The sequence below is a fragment of the Lupinus angustifolius genome, unplaced genomic scaffold, assembly GCF_001865875.1.
Source record: "Lupinus angustifolius cultivar Tanjil unplaced genomic scaffold, LupAngTanjil_v1.0 Scaffold_622, whole genome shotgun sequence".
NCBI classification, from domain to species: domain Eukaryota; kingdom Viridiplantae; phylum Streptophyta; class Magnoliopsida; order Fabales; family Fabaceae; genus Lupinus; species Lupinus angustifolius.
This window is the reverse complement of record NW_017727949.1, coordinates 6,826-26,947: the sequence shown is the minus strand read 5'-3', so window position 1 is coordinate 26,947 and position 20,122 is coordinate 6,826. Positions and strand designations below refer to the sequence as shown.

The following is a 20,122-nucleotide window of genomic DNA, read 5'->3' as shown; positions in this document are numbered from 1 at the left end:
AGAAAGAACCCTAATTGATTCCCTGAATCAATTCCCTTACACCAATGTAATTTCCCAAAAACTAACTAAACTTCTCTAAAGCTAGCTCCTTCTTAATAGGCTATAACTAAGAACTAACCACTAGGGGTATTTTTGGAAGCTTTTAACTACTTTCTATTTCCCTTTCTATATATATTTTCAATATTAGGCTTCGGCTTTGACCTAATCCTATCAAAAAATGAATATCGTTATGGTTTTATCCTATATATACATGTGTGTGTATATAAACATAGTTGTTGTGTTATCAATGCCTTTACTTTGTTATCTGAGTTTATGTTGTCTGCAGGCCTAAAATAAAGATTCCTGCTTTTGTTGTCCTGCCAATTGCACATTTGGTGGAGTTGATATATAAGCTGCTAGGCCCATATGGAATGAAGGTGCCACAGTTGACACCCTCAAGAGTAAGACTCCTGTCTTGCAGTAGATCGTTTGATTGCTCAAAAGCAAAGGATCGCCTTGGCTATGCACCCATCGTAACACTACAGGTTCTGTATGTTTCGGAAAACTAATAAGATATTACATACTCTATTTCTACACGGAGATTCATGGTTATATACTGCATTGCATTGCTCAAGTGTTCATTATCGTTGAAGTGTCTAGGGAACTTCAGTGAAGTTGCAAATTTACTGAATCTACCAAGTGATCTACATTCCTTATGTTGTTCATACTATGAAAGAAGGAAAAATTACGAAAGTTGTCTGATTTAGAACTCATAGAATTATGGATAGTTTGGAGTTAAGATTATCTGATATATTCTAAAATGGAGTATAAGATGTGACTTCTAACCTAGATGGATGTTTTAGTGCATAAAGGTTCTTACATCTATTGCAGTGGGTTTATATGCTTGTCCTAGTTCTTGCATGGTTACTTATAATAATGCGATTGTAATTTTTCTTGCAGGAGGGTCTTCAGAGGACGATTGAATCATACCCACACCTGAGGGCTGAAAATCAACCTAAAACCAAAAGAGAAGGACCCTCCAAAGCTTCCATATACCTTGGAAGTGGAAGAGGTACAAATAATCGATTATACTCAATTATCTTCTTTGTTTGGGAAATCTAGAATTGTTGTTTGTTTAATGTTGGCTTGCCTTTGTTATAAAGGAACTTAAACTATTATTACACATCTAAAAATAGGCACATGGCTGCTACTCTTGCACGACTATACCATTTGATGGAGGGACTTTGATTGTGTTATAAATCAGGCTAGATTATGAACAAAAACATATTTATAGACATGTAAAATGTTCATTTATTTCCCAGGAGTATTAATTTTGTTCGATTGTGATAAGTAATGCAGGAATTTGTAGTTTAGGCTCACAATAGCAGGTCTTTATCAGATATTACCGGTTCTGTATTTTTTGATCTTGATATGTAATATTGTTTTTAAATTTCTAATGAAGCATGTTTTGGTTGATGTGAAAGCTCTATGAGGCCTGAAACAAAAATTGCCTTCTGAAGTTCAAATTTTAGAGTTCATAATCTAATTCAATCCAGTGGCTTGATTTTTTAAATTGTTATCATCTATTTGCTCAGATGACAACATTATCAGATCTCTTCTACTTACTATGCCAATGCAATAGCACAGAGTTCATGCTGGGAGTAGTTTTTTGTTACATGCTGGGAGTAGTTTTGCAGTTTACATTTATGTATCCATACATTTTAATTTATTTTTTCATTTGCAGTTGCTGACACATTGCTTTGGAAGGATAGAAAGCAAACTTTCACCACATTGTTGGTCTTGGCTGCAATATACTTCAACTTCATTGCATCTGGGAACACCTTCGTTACTGCTATTTCAAAGCTTCTATTATTCATATCGATCTTTTTATTCATTCATGGCATTCTACCTGCAAAGATGTAAGTACACTACTGTTGAACATTTCCATTTGTCAATTAACATTGAATGTTGCCATTAACATGCCCAATAATGTATGGTTATTATCCCTATAAACAAATGTAAGGGTGTTATTTGTTAGAAGCATTGCAGTTTTTATTTTGAAAATGAATGATAATTATCTCTAGTACTTTATGCTTGTGCAGATTGGGGTATACTATTGAGAAAACGCCCACATCATGGTTTCGTTTATCAGAAGATATGTCCCATCAAATTGCTCTGTCAGTGGCCTCATCTTGGAATTTGTCTGTGGATGTTTTAAAATCCCTTGCACAAGGAAATAACTTGGAGCTGTTCTCCAAGGTACTATCTACACTGGATCGCATGTTTGCCTATGGACAGTGATTTTCATCACAGTTGTAAAATTCTATAGAATTGTTGAAAGATTGTGAAGTTCATAATTTCAGAACAGCCATTTTAAAATTTTATTTATGTGAAATATTGTTAATAGGCAAGCTTACATATCCAGACCTTTACAATTTGCAGAGTGTTAGAATATATGAAAGCATCTCATAATTTCTTAAATTATGTTATAGAGAACATCTAAAGAATATTTTGATATCAAGAGAATATCTCATATTATCATGATTATGATATCTTACAGGATCTCTTAGGATTGAAATTACTCTATCTCATCCTTTATAATTTTTTTCTTAAGGTGGAGTGTTTCAAGTGTCCTATGTGATACAAAAGTATCACTCAAGCTTAAGGGAAAATTCTACCACACATGACACAACTATAAGCCCCACAATGTTATATGATACTGAATGTTGGTCGGTAAAATATTAGCAAAAGAATAAACTGAATATTGTAGAGATGAGAGTGTTGCGTTGGATGAACAGATACAATAGACATTATAGGACTATTAATGAATGATTAGGGAGAGTAGATCAAACAGAGGTTAATATAATTTTTAGAGATAGCGGGAGGTCAAGAAAAACCATAAGCAAATCGATTAGGCTAGATTTATAGATCAATGTTTTGTCAATAAACATGAATTATGATAGAGCATTATGACGTTGTTTGATCCATGTATCTGACCCCACCTTGTGGGACTAAGATTTGGTATCAAATCATTATTCACAGTACTATTAATAATATTTACCATTTGAGCATTCTTTTTTCTCCTTCTATACCTAAACCCTATAGTTTTGATATAGAGTACAAAGTTTCTTCTTGGCTGTTCTTACACATTTTTGGCTTCTTGATTTGTAGGTTGTTTTCTCTCTAGTCATCCTTAACTTTCTTGGAGGCTTTTCACTTCAAAACCTATATACTATAGGTTTGCTCTCTGTCTCTCACATTTTGCACATGCATGTGCCTACAAGATTTGTCTGCACAGAAAATTCTTAATATTACTCCACATTTGTTATGATGACAAGCTACATGGTTACATCATTGGATCACTTTTGACTTGGTCATTTAATGCAGTGGCTAGTCAGAAGACAAGCCACTGCCTGCTATTATGTGTTTTTGTTTGAATCTAGGGTGCCTGGATTCTAATGATACTAATACTAGTTTCTTTCATATTTCCCTTACAGGTCTTGCCTTTGCATTTGTAGCCTTCTACATTTATGAAAAGAAGGAAGAAGACATCGATGACATATTCATAAAAATACATTCTTTTGGATACAAGTTGAAATCTGATTTCACCAGGAAGTTTCTTCTTTCAAAGAAGATTGATTGACAGCTTGTAGCCTAAAAAGTTTCTTCGTTAAGGTGGCGGTTGAATCTTCATTTACTCCCTATCGGAGTTTCGTGTAATATTGTACACCAAATGTAATTTCACATTGACAGAGTTGTACTGATCAAGTTTTGGAATTCGGAATTCCGACAATGCCCAGGGGTGGCCGCTGAATCACTGGTTGTTAGCTATAGCTAGGTTCAAATTAACAAGTCCACTGGTACTAAAAATGATTCAGCATCCCTGAACTAGGAATGTCACTTACACGCCCCTTTCATTTCCTTTGCCTAACTATTTATGTTGGCTTCTTGTACACTGATATGATTAATTATGGATATCGGTTCTCCTAAAACCATCTACTGTATAAAAAAGCAGCCATGAAATATTTGTTATATCTGAGGCACTCTCACAATATTGCATTTTCTGATGTTTGAATTTGATCTTCTATCTAGTTGTGTGGTAATAGAAGACTCTCTTCTAATTTTGATACACTTTCTAGTAACAGAAATTGATGGTTAGTAAGCCCAACAGAAAGGGAATAGGGTAGTTGTTATATTTATTATTTAGTATATTAAATGATTGATTGATTGTTATAGCTCAACATTTCAGTTCTAGAATAACCTCAATTAATAAGATGGTGTCAATTATAATGTCTTTATCAATTTTAGAGTTTCATTAAGTATTTAAAGAGTGGTTACTGATCACAAGAGAAACCAATGAAGAATATCAGAATTACTCATTAGAAGTAGGATAGAATCATAGTGATCTTGCTTGTTAGTTTTCTTATCCTATATTTTATCATCAGGAGAAGTATATAATCAGTGTTTTTGCTGGCTACCTATAGCCTACATATTTTCATAAATTATCAACCGATTAATAATAAACTAACGAAACTGAACTTTAGATTATTAGAAATATGGATATAGATTATTTTTTCTAAAAACTAATTCTTCTATATTATTTGTTAGTTTGGTACATATAATTTTTTTGTTATATAATTCAAATCAAATAAATTAATTTCATATATCTTTAACCAATATGTCTAAATATAAACGGACTTAATCATAATAAATTATCAAAAAAATATTAATCTATTATTAAATTAATTATAAACTCAATTATGTAATCACTTTTACTTGAATTTATAAATTTAAACCACCTTAACAAATATAAATTTCACGGTCAAATATAAAAAAGTATAAAAAACATTGAAAAATATAAGGTTTTAAATGGAATTTAATATCTATCTACTCTTATCATAAAAAGGTTATGTATATTAAGGAATCAATAAAAATCAACGTTATTAAATCACAGAAAGGTGAAAACTGAAAAGAGAAAACCTAGTTGGTGAAACATTATCTGTGTAAAACGAAGCCTCCTTCAACTGCAAAACCCTATAAACGATTTTCTTTTTCACATTTTTGCTTTTACACTGATAGCGAGTAATCATGGCAGAAGTTCTGCTAATGAAAGATATTGAAGCCACTGCTTCGCGTCTTGGAATCGATCTTTCCACCATCGATCTCGATTTCATTCACCTTCCCCATGGCGATAACGTTGGCATCGATAGGTACTTATTTAATTTCATTTTTTTCTTAATTTTGTTTACTAAAATGAAAACCCTAGGTTATGAATTTTTGTGTCTGTGTTTGATTTTATAACTGTGTAGTGATGATGAAGAAATTCTGAATGAGGAGAATCTGGAGTTTGAGTCTGGATTTGGAAACATTATAGTTGTGGATAACCTTCCCGTTGTTCCTAAGGAAAAATTTGAGAAGCTTGAAAGTGTCGTTCGAAAAATTTATAGTCAGATTGGTGTTATTAAGGACGATGGACTATGGATGCCGGTTGATCCTGATAATGAGAAAACTTTGGGTTACTGTTTCATTGAGTATAATACCACTCAGGTATTGTTATTATTATAATTATAATTCTTAATGTTAAATTTGTTTTATTATATTTTTCAGTTTATATTGGATTTAGGTTTTTTTGGTTTGGTTATTCTAGGAAGCTGAGCTTGCTAAAGAGAGGACTCATGGATACAAATTGGATCGCGCACACATATTTTCGGTGAACATGTTTGATGACTTCGACAGGTTCATGAAAGTTCCGGATAAGTGGGCTCCTCCTGAAACCAAGCCATATGCTCCAGGGGTAACATTTCTATATTTGTGTTGGATTTTTTTTTGATTATCTGTTTTCTTTGCCATTTGTAATATTATGATGTGCAAAGTGAGCAATGAAACTTTTCTTTGAATCCAGTGTAAAAAATCTTCATGATCTCCTTTTTGTAATTGCAGAATTTATGCCATCTAGGTATTCATGAAACTTTCCGGTTTCTTTCATTAAGAGCGTTTATAATTCTTTGTACTCACTAATTTTCACTTCACATTTTTTATTATTGACAAACTTTTCAGATATTAGTATTCTTATCCACGGTTATGAAATATGGATTCAAATTGTGAATTGGAAGGCCTATTTTCCATACCATGAGCCGAATCATATCGTGATCGTAAGATTCATGAGCAATAATGAAAAATATTAAGCTAATTCATAACATAAGTCAAAAGACTCAAAACAGAAAAATAGCATATTAAATTACACAAATTCATGTCATAAGGGTCATAAATATCATAATCCATAAGTGAGAAACAGCTCCAAGAAAAGAGGAAGAAGAAATAAAATAAGCAATAAAGCAAAATACACAGGGCATGTCGTGGGGTTGAAAGTTAAAGAGGCAGAGTGTGGTTTCACCTTAGTCCGTAGGTTTAAGCACTTTCAGGTTTCTCATGAGTCATGAACTATACCCTTTCTAATTGTGAATATGATTGCACTATTTCTTGGGTAGCTTCTGATTTTAGTAATATGTGCTTGTATAAGCTTGTGTTTTATGATTTAGTACTAGTAGCTTTCACTCTTGCACATTGTAACTGGTCAGTATTTGACATTCTCTTTGGTCTATATACCTCTTACAGGAAAATCTTCAACATTGGCTAACTGATGCAAAAGCCCGAGATCAATTTGTGATACGTGCTGGTTCAGATACTGAGGTTCTCTGGAATGATGCAAGGCACTTGAAACCTGATCCTGTGTATAAGCGTACAGTGAGTGGACATTATATTTACATACTGTGTTATTTTATATTTATTATCATCCTCTCATTATCAGTCCCTACCCATTTAAATGTTCCTGTATTACTGCTGGCCCTGGGTGTTCATATATTTTATGAATTACAGTTTTGGACTGAGAGCTTTGTGCAATGGTCGCCTCTGGGAACTTACTTGGCAACAGTTCATAGGCAGGGGGCAGCTGTTTGGGGAGGTGCTACAACCTTCAACCGTCTTATGCGTTATGCTCATCCACAGGTTATCTTCAAAAGTCATTTTGCATTATCATTTGACACATGCACTTTGACTTTGTTTTGATTTTCATTTTTAAGTGTATTTATGTAACTATTTCATATAAATTGCAGGTGAAACTTATTGATTTTTCACCTGGCGAGAAGTATTTGGTAACTTATAGCAGCCACGAACCCAGCAATCCCCGAGATGCTAATGTAAGCGATTTCTTCTATGTATTATTTTATTATGAGTTTTATAGGCACCTTTTCTAACACCAGCTTTACATTTTCAGAGAGTTGTGATAAATATTTTTGATGTGAGGACCGGTAAATTGATGAGGGATTTTAAAGGAAGTGCTGATGATTTTGCAATTGGAGGTGCTGGTGGTGTCACTGGGGTGTCATGGCCTGTTTTCAAGTACTAAACTCTCTCACTCTTCATGAATATTTTTATGTCCAGATTTAGTGCAAGTATTTCCGCATCTTCATGTGCCTAATGCATTCATGCTATTATATTTTCAGATGGAGTAATGGAGGAGATGATAAGTATTTTGCAAGAATGGGAAAAAATGTACTCTCTGTATATGAAACTGACACATTTTCTCTCGTTGACAAAAAGTCTTTAAAGGTCGAAAATATAATTGATTTCAGTTGGTCTCCAACTGATCCTATTATTGCACTCTTTGTTCCTGAGATGGGAGGCGGTAACCAGCCTGCTAGGGTATGTTTTTCTTGTCTTCTAATGTCCATAGATTTTTTATCTATCATTTCTATTTTATGTTCTTTGATGTATGTGATGATTTAGGTAAGCCTGGTTCAAATCCCCAGCAAAGAGGAACTCAGGCAGAAAAATCTTTTCAGTGTCAGTGACTGCAAGATGTACTGGCAAAGCAATGGAGATTACCTTGCTGTTCATGTAGACCGGTTTACAAAAACCAAGAAAAGCACATATACAGGCTTTGAGCTCTTCTACATTAAAGAACGTGACATACCTATTGAAGTTTTAGAGCTAGAGAACAAGAATGACAAGATCATCTCATTTGCTTGGGAGCCAAAAGGCCATAGGTTCGCAGTTATCCATGGTGATAATCCCAAGCCTGATGTTAGCTTTTACTCAATGAGGACTGCTCAGCACACTGGCCGGGTTTCAAAGCTCACTACTTCGAAAGGCAAGCAGGCAAATGCTCTGTTTTGGTCACCAGTAGGTCGCTTCATTGTACTGGCAGGGTTGAAAGGCTTTAATGGGCAGTTGGAATTTTACAATGTTGATGAACTTGAAACCATGGCTACTACGGAACATTTTATGGCAACTGATATTGAATGGGATCCAACTGGAAGGTATATCTGAATACATAATGATATTGCTAATAAACACAGAGGTTTTTGGGTTAATCTTGTGAAGTCAGCCTCAAATTGTACTTACTATTGTTATTAACGGCTTATTTTGGTTACTTTATGCTAAGAAAAATACTTAACCTAGGTTTATGAGCTATCATTTTGTTTATATTGGCTATCCTTTTTATTCTACAGGTATGTTGCTACAGCTGTCACTTCAGTTCATGAAATGGAAAATGGTTTCAATATATGGTCTTTCAATGGCAAGCATCTCTATCGGATACTGAAGGATCACTTCTTTCAGGTTATTACATTGGCCTTTGCTCTTTATACTTTGAGTAGACTAGATTAGATGTTTCATTGTAATGTGTTCCATTGTTGAATCTGTTTTTAGTATCAATTTTTGCAATTGCAGAATTTACACATCATTGAGTTGTTGATATGGGTCTTATTGTGAATATACAAGTTGTTTTGGCATTGAAAGCTTAAAGTTTTGAACCTTTGATCTAATATAATTGTTCTGTCCCCTCTGTAATTTCGTTCTTTTTATTTTCTTTCGACAGTTCTTATGGCGTCCAAGGCCACCATCTTTCTTGAGTACCGAGAAAGAGGAAGAGATTTCAAAGAACTTGAAGAAGTACAGTAAGAAATATGAGGCCGAAGATCAAGACGTTTCATTGCTGCTGAGCGAGCAGGAGCGCGAGAAGCGTAGGTTGTTGAAAGAAGAGTGGGAGAGGTGGGTCAATGAATGGAAGAGGTTGCACGAAGAAGAGAAGTTATATAGGCAAAGCCTGAGGGATGGAGAGGCTAGTGATGAAGAAGAGGAATATGAAGCGAAGGACATAGAAGTTGAGGAAGTGATCAATGTATCAGAAGAGGTCATTCACTTTGAATATGGTCAAGAGTGAAACCTGTAACTGCAATTCATCAAACTCTGAATACATCTATCTAGGTGTTTGTTAAACAACATGCTTCAAGTATGATCTTTGTAAAACCCAGTTTTGTAGGTTTTTTATTATTTATTTATTTGTGGAAGTATCTTTTTTTTCTAATTTAACATGAAAGATAATTTTGCTATTCCCTTTGGGCAAAGCCAGTTTCATAAGTATTCCACGGGTTCTGTTTACAAAAAGACACATCTGTGTACAGATTGAACTATTTGGTTAGTTTACAAAAATAGGTTGTGACTTGTGAGATACGAATTTCAAAGAATAATAAGTACATAAGTGCATATTGTGTATGAGGCTCTTTCTTACCTAAGAGATTATTCTAAGATAAATTGGTATACTTTTTTCACTTATTTATTTTATAAATTTAATTCTACTCCCTATCTTGTTTGTAAATTGTAATATATGCTTAATTTTAATTCTACTCCTTATCTTGTTTGTAATATATGCTTATTACTATGTTACTCGTTTTAATAATTAAATGATGTAAACTAGTTTTTTCTCCATTTTATTCATGCTAATAATTTATATTTACAATTTACATTGTACAAATAACTTATCTTATTGCTTTTAGTTTTTTCTCCTCAAATTACATAAACAAATAGTAATTTTTTTATGGAAGTTTAAAAATGGTGGCACTAACAAGGTCACTGGATCCACAGGAAAAACAAAAAAAATTCATTCATAAAATGGATACTTGTTTTGTTCTGTTGGAATATACAACTATACATCCAGAAAAAAGTTTATGAAAGAGTGAGAGAATACTAAAATGGTGGCACAAAATAAAAATCTGAAAAGGTTTGTTATAAAATGGAACACAGGAAGTAGAACTGAAATTGAAATTAAGCATCACTCTCCTTTTATGTACACATCTCAACAAGGAATAGTATTCTCCGACCACCGCCATGTGCCGGAGCGACACCGTCATTCAGGTGAGCATTGTCGGGTCGGGTCAACTCTGAGAATGATGGTACAGAGTACTAAACACTTTTGCTCTCATTTTAAGAAAAGTGAATACTCCAAGTTCCAAACTTTCCCTTATTCTTACTTTCTCTCTTACTTTTTCTCTTCCATTTCAATTTACTTACACACTTCACTCCTTTCACCCTGCTTTTTCTTCTTCTATTTACACCCAATTGCAATTCAATCAATCAAATTTTAATAAAACCATATATTTTTATTCATAAACAAAAAAGCACCATAACTAAAAATTATAGAATGGAAGGAAAAAAATCCATTTTTTCTTATTGTTCTGTTCCTCTGCTCTCACTGCATAATAACAAAACAAAAAAATCACATTTTTTCATTATTTTGGTCTTAAAAATTATCTCAAACTCTGGAACCCCTTTACCTCAAATTCCTTCTTTTCCCACATTTGTCAGAAAAGTTTCAATTTTGATATTATTTGACCACTTTATTGTTCTATAAGTTCAGCTCTTCCCAGAACCAGTTGTTTATTTTTCTTAATCTGTTCATTTATTCAATGTGGCCTTTTTTTCTTTCTCAATCTGAATAAGTTATCTTTATATGCTTTGTGGAATTTCAATTGGTGTATAATTGGTAGAAGTTGTAGAAATTTTGATTATAAATAATAAACAAAATTCTTTGCTGACATTGTTGTGATGGGTGGTGATGGTAGAGTTGAAGTTGTGAGTGGGAAAGGGTGCTCAAGTCTCTTTTCATCTTCATTCAGAGGCTTGAAAACAATGGAGCCATTTTCTCCTTCTTCATCCTCTATGGCTTCAGAACAAGTGCACATGAGATCACGTCCTCCTTTTGCTGGTCTTGTTATATGTGTCACTGGTCTCTCTAAAGGTTTGGACTTCATGTTTTTATTCAAATTTTGATTTTTGGTGCATTTGATTTTGTTTCATTTTTCTTGTTCATAATCACCAACTTGCATGCTTCTTATTTTGTTTAAACTTTAGATGTTCATATAAGAGGTTTAGAAGGTGTAATTTTGGTTATCTATTGAATTGATAGTAGTTATAGAGTTATATGTTATTGTTTGGCAGAAGCAAGGAATCAGGTGATGGAGGCTACACAGAGATTAGGTGGTCGGTATAGCCCCGATTTGAATCCACAATGTACCCATTTGGTGGTTCAGATATCCTTTACTTTTCTAAGTATCATATGAATTTTCTTAAATAATGATAGCATATACTGTCTTATACTCAACGTGGGAAATCCATGAAATTCTTATCTTCTATTTTTATTGGTTGTGGAAGAGAATTAAATTCTTATCTCATACTTAGAGTGGATCTCTCATGAATCATGGTAATGATGGTTTCTTGCATTGTTATTCTATAGTACATTTTGTAGTTACTGGTTCAGTTCTGTCATGGGATCTTTAACACTAAGTACAGCTTTGGTGGACGCAAGTTTGACCATGCGCTACAGCATGGAGCAAAAAATGGTCTCTTCATCGTCACGTTGGTTTGGTTTGTGGATAGTGTCAAGAAAAATGGTAATTGAGCTCATTTGTTTTGTGATCCACGTGTTTTGGATTTTGGTTATTTTTTTCTATGCTTGTACTAAGTTGTTGCCCCTTCTTATATTTTGCATCTTTTCACCTCATGTTGAATTGCAGCTGTTTTGCTGAACATACATGTTAACCAAAGCATAAGTCTGATTGTATTTATAAAAATGTATATATTCTGATGTGATTTCAATTAGTAGAGTTCATTCTGATTTTTTCTGTATGAACACTGGTCTCATTTTGAAGAGATTGTTTAGCTTAAATTGATATTTGATACATTGAGCATTTTATTATATTCTATTTTTTAATCAAACAATCCATCATATTTGGCAAACGTCAAGTTGCAAATCTTCAAAGGTAAAATTGCATCTTGTTGCATTCGATCGAAATACAACACCAACCAAGCCTTAATCTCATTAGGTGGGGTCGGTTACATGGATGGAATGATGCCATAATGCTCTATCATAAATCATGTTCATGACTTCATGTATTGGTTAACAAAATAACAGGCATAATAAAAAAGGTGCCTTCATGTTTGGTGTACTACTGTATTTAGTCATATAAATTTTCAGTATTAGTGAGTGGTTTTAAGTTTCATTCTTTGTTCTCTCTGATCTCATATCAATACTAAAATAGCACAACTCAACTGTTGTAGCTAGAAGGTTTTATGAACTTAAATGATACATGTTTGTAGTAGTAATTGTTATGACCTGAATGCATTTTCTTTTATTTGCTGCAGTGAGGTTGAGCGAATCACATTACAGTGTGAAAAGCTATGGGGATAACAGTATGCGCTTAGATGAAAATTCTTCTCTTACTGCAAAAATCCAAGAAACCAGGCATACTAATAATGTTGAAGAATTTCAAAGGTTTTCTGGGAGAGAATCTAACAGAAGTTCGGACTTAACTTTGTCTGGTTGTTCCATCTATGTTGATCCAGTCATTTCATGTGAATTGCGAAACAAGGTAAAACTACGTATTCTAACAATAAATATCCGGACATTTTGTGATTATACTAGCTTACGTTATCGATTCTGTTTATTCATTGGATAGTCGGTATCACTTTCCTGTTTCATTTAAGGTCCGCATTTAGATCGTTTACACGTTTGATAGGTTGTTGAGAGTGCCTCAAGAGAAGGTGCTAGTTTGGTGGAACAATGGTTTGTTGGCTGCAATGTTAGCCATGTAGTGACTGAAGGGACATCCATCCAAAGATATCTTGGATATTCTAGTAACCTCATTACAGTAAGTGCTTCTACATTGTATTTTAGTATCTGAACATTGAAAATGATATTTTCGAGTCATGCAACTTTTTGAAGTTCACGTTGTTTGAACCACAAATTCACTTTTTTTAACTGCGCCCGTATATCTTCTAGAAGACATTAATGTATTACTATACCCTTGGGAGGTCTCTATGGTATTATTCATGTCACAGTGAAGTCATTTGATATATGATATGTCTCAGCCTCTGTGGATTCTCAAAACAGCTAAGGAGAAATCCGTGCAAAGGCTTGTTCATCTGTCTGCTGATTTGGCAAGGCAAGTTGGCTTGATGCTCGAAGACAATAATGACTTTTCGGGGAAGGTAGTTTCACAATATATTCCTTGACAATTTTGAAATTTATTATTCTCTTATCTTCCCTTGTACAATTTTGAAAAACCAATGTTTGCGTATATCTCTAGTCATGTTCCATCTCATGCGATACTCAGATGTGAGCAAGTGTGTGGTCGGTATATGTTCTCATTTCCAACAACAAACTCGAATAAAGTAATTAACCAGTTAAATTTGGAAGGCCGATACCATGATTAAAGTTACTAGTGATACAGTGACCAAAATGAATTGGATAATTGACACGATACGTCGTTATTTCTATCCTGAGATTGAAATGATTTAAGACCATCACACATTTTGCTCAAATTAATTTGTAAAGCTAATTATTATTGTATGTTCTTTTAAGTATAGCACAATGGATAACTTACTTTACCTGTAAGATTAGTTAAGATGTGGACCTTCATGTGTTATTAGGGATAAGTTTGTGTTATTGGATTTAACTTTAATTAGCACATAGTGATTGTACTTTTTTCTTACATCATGGTACTAAAGGCAGCACATGTATTGTTAAGCAATAGTCAATAGTCAATACCTTCATCTTATGAAATTGTTCTATAAACTTACATGTTAAAGCCCTTGATTTTCCTCCCTTTTGTTGTATTGTGATATGTGTATTATTGTCATATAGGAAGTAATAAAGCAAAAAGTCTGTGGCGATCTACATGGCGGCGAAAGTGAAGTTAGTTACGAAGAAAGACAACAGATTGTGAATTCTGCCAAAATTGGTGTCAGAAATCGGCGTGGTCGTCGAATGCAGGTAATTCTTTCATTAACTTCTGTCTTTTATGTGGAGCTTGACCTCAATACGTACCTGTTATGGTCTCTAAAACTACAAACTCTTGGTATACCTGATTTTCATAACAATACTAAAGATTGGAGCCATGGATTGAATGTTTATTTGGTTCGGTCATGGCTTTGCAGACTTGTCAGACTCCGATACATCCGATAATGCCCAACAATCTTCTGGACTCCATTTGCTGGTCAATATCTGAGCCAACTTCAAGTGCTTCCATTTACACAGACTCTTCCAGTGTTGAAGATCCAAGTCATAATCCTACTTCAACATTTTTTGATGCAAAAGAGGATGGCAAGGACTCAGAAGCTTCATTTTCAAACTCCACTCGTCCACTGACAGAAAGGTTGTTAACTCTCTCTGGTAGTTATGACAAACTATTGACATTCTTGATCTTTTTTCAAGTTCATTCTATTAAATTTATGTACACAAAATGTTGTACAAAATATGCATATCATTCCATGTTGAAGTGCTAATTAGTCACTTGGAGAGACCACAACCTCAGCTTATCCTTTTCATTTTTGTTTTTGCAGTGAGAAATCTGAGTTAATATTCAAAAACCATTTTTTAACTGTACTCTTTCCGATCGACCGATTTGCTGAGATGGGTCCTTCATCAAGAACATTTTTCAGCAATAATGGTTTTACATGTCTTCAGGTGTTGGATTATATACATGCATTTTATCAGGTACACCATGCCCTATTGGCTTTCCCTTTTAATCTATGGTTTATTATGTTGCACTACCACTAATCAAATAATGCATGTGATGATATACTTAATGATAGGAAAACATGTCAAAGGAAGAAACAGAAGCTGCAATTCACACTGATTCAAGACATGCAGATAGGCTTAGATCAGTGTACTCTAGCAAGGAAACAGCAGAGAGTGGCAAAGCCATTTTCAAGAGGATTGAATTATTGGGTAGTCGTATAAGTTTTGAAATGTTGAAACGTGTAAGTGGGGACAACAACTCCAATGTATATGAACTATTACTTAGGGCATAAGGTAATTCAACTGAAAGTTGCAATGGTAAATGACCAGTAACTTTACAAGGATTATGTATGTAACATGATGATATTAATTTTGATGGAATTTCTCACTGGTAGTTAAAGGCTAAGATCCTTTGCACTTATGTAGAGGAAAGGAAAATGTTTATTTTAGTGCTAAGAGAATCAGCCTCCTTCATTTAAAGTAATGCGTCCAAGTGAAAGTATACATGGTTTACATTAAGAACAGCTACTAATAAGAAGTACATGCAATATTATTGCATGAAAGTCAAGTCACATTGAACATGCAGATTTATGTTGATAATAAATTAACCCTCTTAGACACCCCCAAAGTAATCTTCTTTGCATTTTTGTCTCAGTCATTTTTGCCACTTATTTTGTAATACTAATACTAGTGCCACAAGTTTGCACCCACAAATATAACCTATGATATTGTACCATTGATCTGAGACAATTGTTCAGATCAATGGCACAAAACATAGTGTATTTTGTGGCCACAAAGTCGTGATGCTAGTTATTCATGTTCCCTTCCTAACTCTTCCTCACTTTGTACTCGATCCAAACCAGTAAAAACAAAGGCTAATCATTTTTACTTCGAAGAAACAGAAAGGGTAGGGTAATCAGTTATCTTAAGTTTTCCCAGCCGATGTAGCTCATAAAGCATTTGAAGTGCAGCAGAGTCATGTGAGGTCTTCTTATCGGGTCTAGCCTCTCCTTCGCATTCTAGAGCAGTACCATTGGGTATGCATAAGCTAATTTTCGACACAAAACAGTTTTGTCCCTTGCTTCCTTCCAGCCCTTCACACCCTTGGAATAGAGATCTGTTACAGACGATATTGTCAGATTACACCTTCCTCAATCGACATTCAGTATTTCAATAATAAAAATAATAATATCATTTAAAGCCTATCATTATTTCATATCGAACCAAATAGTTGATATGCACGCGGACACAACTATCCATGCTTTATCTCTTCTTTTCTCCCCCTGGTCCATATTAGCTATGATTTGGATAGATATGTATCCATGAAGTATCGGATACATAACGGATATGGATACGAGAAACAAATTAAAATATCGGTGCATTGCATTATAGCATATTAGTAGTACTTGAACCAAGAAAGTGTAAAAATTAGGGACATGATTCGCCTGTCTTTATTTGTTTGGAGAAAATCTGAAATGACTTTAAAGAATATCAGAAATGAGTGACGGAAAGTACAAATAAGTTGGTGGATTTACCTATCCTTATATTCTGTTGAATCAAATTCAGGCAATGGCCACTGTAGTCTCTTGCACAGTTCATATAGTGCGCTTCGAGGTCCTCCCTTCTTCATATTAATTGAGCCAATAACTGTAAAACATGAAGAATCCACAATGAAGTTAATCCACAGGTAGTTTTGAGATTAACTCCTTGGCCCGGAATAAATAATGGCAAGGAATCAACCAAGACTAGTGCAAAAGGTTTAAAATGCAAAAAAGAAAGGGTAGAGAGAACTATATATATAAATATTCCAATAAAGATAAAACTGGACCATGAAAACAAATATGGTGATGTGTTATATCTGAAGTGAATTTCAACCAACTTGACTAACTTCAGATGAATATCTACTTTATTTTCTCACCACATCAAGCTGAAAATAAACATAATTTGCTCAGAAATTGAGACTACACCACCTCAAACAAACTTCTAACACATTGCCAGCAATATTTATTATTGATTTTAGATGTTAAAGCAGGAGAGTAATCACTGAAATAATTCAGATGACTCACTGAACTGGAACTGATATTTTCAGTTCTTCGTGACAATTTTAAAACCTGCCAGAAGTATATGCATTGCTAAAACGAGGCATACAACAATTGCATGTATGCTCCAATGCCGTTTTCTTCTCAAAGTCTCAAAACACTGAACATGTGAGACCATGAATGCATCAGTTGATGGAGAAAGAAAGAGACATAGAAGGTAAGGGGTGAGGAGAATGAGTGACCTAGGCATTTAAAGAAGAAACAAAAACGATAAGAAAAATTCTCCAAGAAGTAAACATTATGTCATTGGAAGACAAGGCTCGCTATCAAACTCAGAACAAAAGTGATTGTGCAAAACCTGGAACAGAAGCACCGAGGTTAGAGGCTTCCATGGAAGTGTCTTTGAGAGGCAGCAAACCAGTTCGTGCATTTGCAGTTAAGTTAGTTTCATCCACTTTGTGCCTTTTATATTCTAACTGTGCTACTGGCTTCAAGGAGTTTTCATCAGTAAGACCAGAAGCATCTCGTTTTCTCTTTGACATGCTACTGCTATATGAAATTCCTCTCTTCTGTAACATCACAAGTATAAGCCAAGTGGTCAATGAAAAATAAATAAAAACTAACAAGGAAGGCCGCATGCAATAGTATAAAAAAAACTAATGAACTCTACAAAATAATTTCTACATAAAACTCAAGCCCTTTCGAGGCACTTTTTCTCTCGATAGAAACTGTGCTGTTAAGGTGGGCAGAGCATACTCAGTGAGAATAATTGTGATGGTTCATTTCTGTATTTAGTCCCAATGTAGGCACTAGCCATTTATCCTTGCCTTGTTATTGAGTATGGAATTCTATCCTGTGGCCTTTTTTCTCAGTTAGAGAAGATGAGCAGTACAAAAAATTTAACAATTGGAAGAGGAAGAATTAGAAACTAACCAGGAAGAAAAATCAGGTGAAATATTTTAGTTATTTTGTTCTCTTGTCCAACTAGAACTAGATGTTTTAATTTTAGGCATGATCAATTTTGTGAGCTTATCTTTATCCATTCTATATCTTCTGGAGTGCACATTTCCGTAGTGTGTCTGAATAGTTGCTAGTTTTATTCTTATCTACTATAAAACTACCCCATGTTACATGATCAGGAACGATCGACTGTTTTTTTCTTCCTCGGAAGCACCTATTAGTTTCTTCTTCAAAAGCAAAGAGCTCTAGAACAGCTCCAAAACTTGTGTGAGATGAGAACTAACATTACTCTAAATAAATACTTCATGGAACAATATTATGACAACTTATATAGATAAAGCAAATAATATATATACACATAGCTTAAAAGAAAACCTTAGAATCAAAGCAGAAGAGATTCAGAAGAGAACAACAAACCTCAAGGTCCTTCAACAAATGAAGAGCAGCATCTCCTTTCGCAGTTTTTGCATTTTGCCCCTTTCCCTCCCGAACCAACAAGGTATTATGCAACTGCACACTAAGCGTGGCATGCACCATGGTTCCTTTCTTTACACAACTTTCTTTCACAAAACACCGAAGAGAGTCACATAATTCATTTAATTCACGCCACGGAGGCAGTTCAAGTTTATCAGGAGTAACAATTGGAGATAGCAAAGGGTTGAAAACTTTCCACACTTGATCAATATTGAGCTTGGTATCAATTAGCATAGCCCCAGCAATACTTTCGACTAGATCTCCAAGTGGCTGTGTCATATATAAAAAATTATCACTAAAGACCATTCGTAGCAAAACTAACAATGGCACAACATTGACCAAAAAAATCCAAATGCTGTTAAAACCACATTTTGGGAATTGATTTTATCCATAAATGAAACTCCTTATTTAGAAATTTATAAAATATGAACTTATTTGATTTTAAATCCTTTTTAAGTTGAGTGCAAAGATAAATTAGTCATATTTGGATGGATTTGAGTAAATTTGATTTAAGTTTTAGTTATCTGTTTATGATTTTTCCTTTATTTACAATAACTTTTTTACCTATCGTCCTATCCTAAGTAAGAATAATACATACCTTACAAAATTAAGGATACTATATTTAAATAAAATAAATTCAATTCATCTTTAAGGTGCTGCAAACATGGAAATTGATTCGCAAATCAATCCAAGTATACTTTTCGTAATGAGTTTCAACATAGGAACTGGTTTCTAAACAAAATAAAATGAATTCAATCTTATAGTGATTCCTAAACAGTGTAAGGGAAATTCTAATAACGACGATATACATATTTCTATATGCAAAAGAATTATACATAATGATCACCATAAGAACTAACCTTGGGAGCTCTAATGCCTTGGAATGATCTAGTATTGTCCTCTGATTCAGAAATGACCTTTACATAATCTGCAATCTGGCTCCGCAATAATTCTGAGCCATGCAAAAGGTGCAGGTGAAGGTTTCTTCTTATAGCAACTTGAGCAAAATTTTCGTTACTGACAGAAGCGGAACGCAAGTCAGTCAATTCTCCTGGATCAATATCTGTGTGGCTCTGATAAAGATGGCGTGTGATAAGAAGGTCCAGTACTGAGTCACCGAGAAATTCAAGCCTCTGCAAAACATTCAATAAGTTGAAGGAGTATTATGTTAAGGAAACTTCACATGTTAAATATTCAATAAATTAATCTAGGATTGGTTGTTACTTATAAGAGGAATATGCGAAATTTCAGTTACCTCATAACAGCAGTCAATCCCAACTTCTTTCCCGGATACATGTGTCATTGCCTCCAGTAAGAGTCCCTTGATGGAAAATTCATAACCAATTTTCATTTCAAGGCTTCCAATCTCTTTAACTTTTGGCACATATGCATGGAGAGACGCAGCAGTTATGGCTTTATCAACCAAAGAAGGTTCAAGTTCAGCATCAATCCCAAGCCACTTCATCACGTGAAGTGCAGCAATTAATCCACCAGCCACATAGTATGCTCCTATGAGAGCTTCAGCACAATCAGCAATAGTCTTTGAACACATCCAGCGGTGACCCTTGTCACATAACTTCCCAACCACAACTTTCGGATCTTCAGTATGGAACTTTCCATCTAAAGGCACTTCTTGGGTTTCCAGCCCACATTCACAACAAACAGGGTGTATAGATATCTGTCCTGGAGCAACCCAACGGCGTGGCTCAAACGCAGAGTCTCGGATATACTCCTGTTAAACAAAATGGCAAAATAAGCCGGCATTAACTCAATCCAACATTTAATCACTTCTAAAAAACACATAATGGGGATT

At 34.3% G+C, this 20,122-nt stretch overlaps 4 protein-coding genes across 7 annotated transcripts in view; 3 read left to right on the top strand and 1 right to left on the bottom strand.

The window, feature by feature from the left end:
• LOC109341751 (3beta-hydroxysteroid-dehydrogenase/decarboxylase-like) overlaps positions 1-4,014 on the top strand; it is a 6,942-nt gene extending 2,928 nt beyond the window's left edge. Inside the window, exons 6-11 of the mRNA XM_019579723.1 lie at positions 326-524; positions 940-1,051; positions 1,724-1,898; positions 2,082-2,238; positions 3,151-3,217; positions 3,477-4,014. Of these exons, the coding sequence (XP_019435268.1) occupies positions 326-524; positions 940-1,051; positions 1,724-1,898; positions 2,082-2,238; positions 3,151-3,217; positions 3,477-3,622 (856 nt within the window). The 3' untranslated portion in view covers positions 3,623-4,014. The remainder of the gene's footprint in view (positions 1-325; positions 525-939; positions 1,052-1,723; positions 1,899-2,081; positions 2,239-3,150; positions 3,218-3,476) is intronic.
• Positions 4,015-4,961: 947 nt separating this feature from the next.
• Positions 4,962-9,371, top strand: LOC109341750 (eukaryotic translation initiation factor 3 subunit B-like). The gene is made up of 11 exons (XM_019579722.1): positions 4,962-5,189; positions 5,289-5,526; positions 5,627-5,773; positions 6,595-6,723; positions 6,856-6,984; positions 7,092-7,175; positions 7,253-7,377; positions 7,482-7,680; positions 7,765-8,297; positions 8,490-8,598; positions 8,858-9,371. The coding sequence occupies exons 1-11, from the start codon at positions 5,068-5,070 to the stop codon at positions 9,200-9,202; spliced, it is 2,160 nt and encodes a 719-aa protein (XP_019435267.1). The 5' UTR covers positions 4,962-5,067; the 3' UTR covers positions 9,203-9,371.
• Positions 9,372-10,070: 699 nt separating this feature from the next.
• On the top strand, positions 10,071-15,231 carry LOC109341748. Of its 4 annotated transcripts, XM_019579718.1 has the most exons (11): positions 10,071-10,173; positions 10,881-11,056; positions 11,257-11,348; positions 11,606-11,708; positions 12,460-12,686; positions 12,834-12,965; positions 13,186-13,305; positions 13,961-14,089; positions 14,251-14,471; positions 14,659-14,812; positions 14,911-15,231. In XM_019579718.1, the coding sequence occupies exons 2-11, from the start codon at positions 10,948-10,950 to the stop codon at positions 15,127-15,129; spliced, it is 1,506 nt and encodes a 501-aa protein (XP_019435263.1). In that variant the 5' UTR covers positions 10,071-10,173; positions 10,881-10,947; the 3' UTR covers positions 15,130-15,231. The 4 variants fall into 4 exon arrangements, with proteins under 4 accessions (XP_019435263.1, XP_019435264.1, XP_019435261.1 ...); XM_019579716.1 differs by lacking the exon at positions 10,071-10,173 and having other exon boundaries at positions 10,508-11,056; XM_019579717.1 differs by lacking the exon at positions 10,071-10,173 and having other exon boundaries at positions 10,510-11,056; positions 14,254-14,471.
• A 246-nt stretch (positions 15,232-15,477) lies between these two features.
• The window catches only part of LOC109341749 (endoribonuclease Dicer homolog 3a-like), a 10,866-nt gene continuing 6,221 nt past the window's right edge, over positions 15,478-20,122 (bottom strand). The window contains exons 15-20 of the mRNA XM_019579721.1: positions 19,565-20,041; positions 19,170-19,442; positions 18,253-18,579; positions 17,234-17,444; positions 16,372-16,483; positions 15,478-15,953 (exon numbers count right to left, since the gene is read on the bottom strand). Of these exons, the coding sequence (XP_019435266.1) occupies positions 15,722-15,953; positions 16,372-16,483; positions 17,234-17,444; positions 18,253-18,579; positions 19,170-19,442; positions 19,565-20,041 (1,632 nt within the window). The 3' untranslated portion in view covers positions 15,478-15,721. The remainder of the gene's footprint in view (positions 15,954-16,371; positions 16,484-17,233; positions 17,445-18,252; positions 18,580-19,169; positions 19,443-19,564; positions 20,042-20,122) is intronic.

Bases quoted from the DNA above. Each gene is read 5' to 3' on its own strand.
- LOC109341750 (XM_019579722.1), top strand. From the start codon at position 5,068: ATGGCAGAAGTTCTGCTAATGAAAGATATTGAAGCCACTGCTTCGCGT. The intron at 5,190-5,288 runs GTACTTATTTAA...ATAACTGTGTAG, and splicing joins GATAACGTTGGCATCGATAG to TGATGATGAAGAAATTCTGA. The intron at 7,176-7,252 runs GTAAGCGATTTC...TTACATTTTCAG, and splicing joins GCAATCCCCGAGATGCTAAT to AGAGTTGTGATAAATATTTT.
- LOC109341748 (XM_019579716.1), top strand. From the start codon at position 10,864: ATGGGTGGTGATGGTAGAGTTGAAGTTGTGAGTGGGAAAGGGTGCTCA. The intron at 12,687-12,833 runs GTAAAACTACGT...CACGTTTGATAG, and splicing joins CATGTGAATTGCGAAACAAG to GTTGTTGAGAGTGCCTCAAG. The intron at 14,813-14,910 runs GTACACCATGCC...ACTTAATGATAG, and splicing joins ATATACATGCATTTTATCAG to GAAAACATGTCAAAGGAAGA.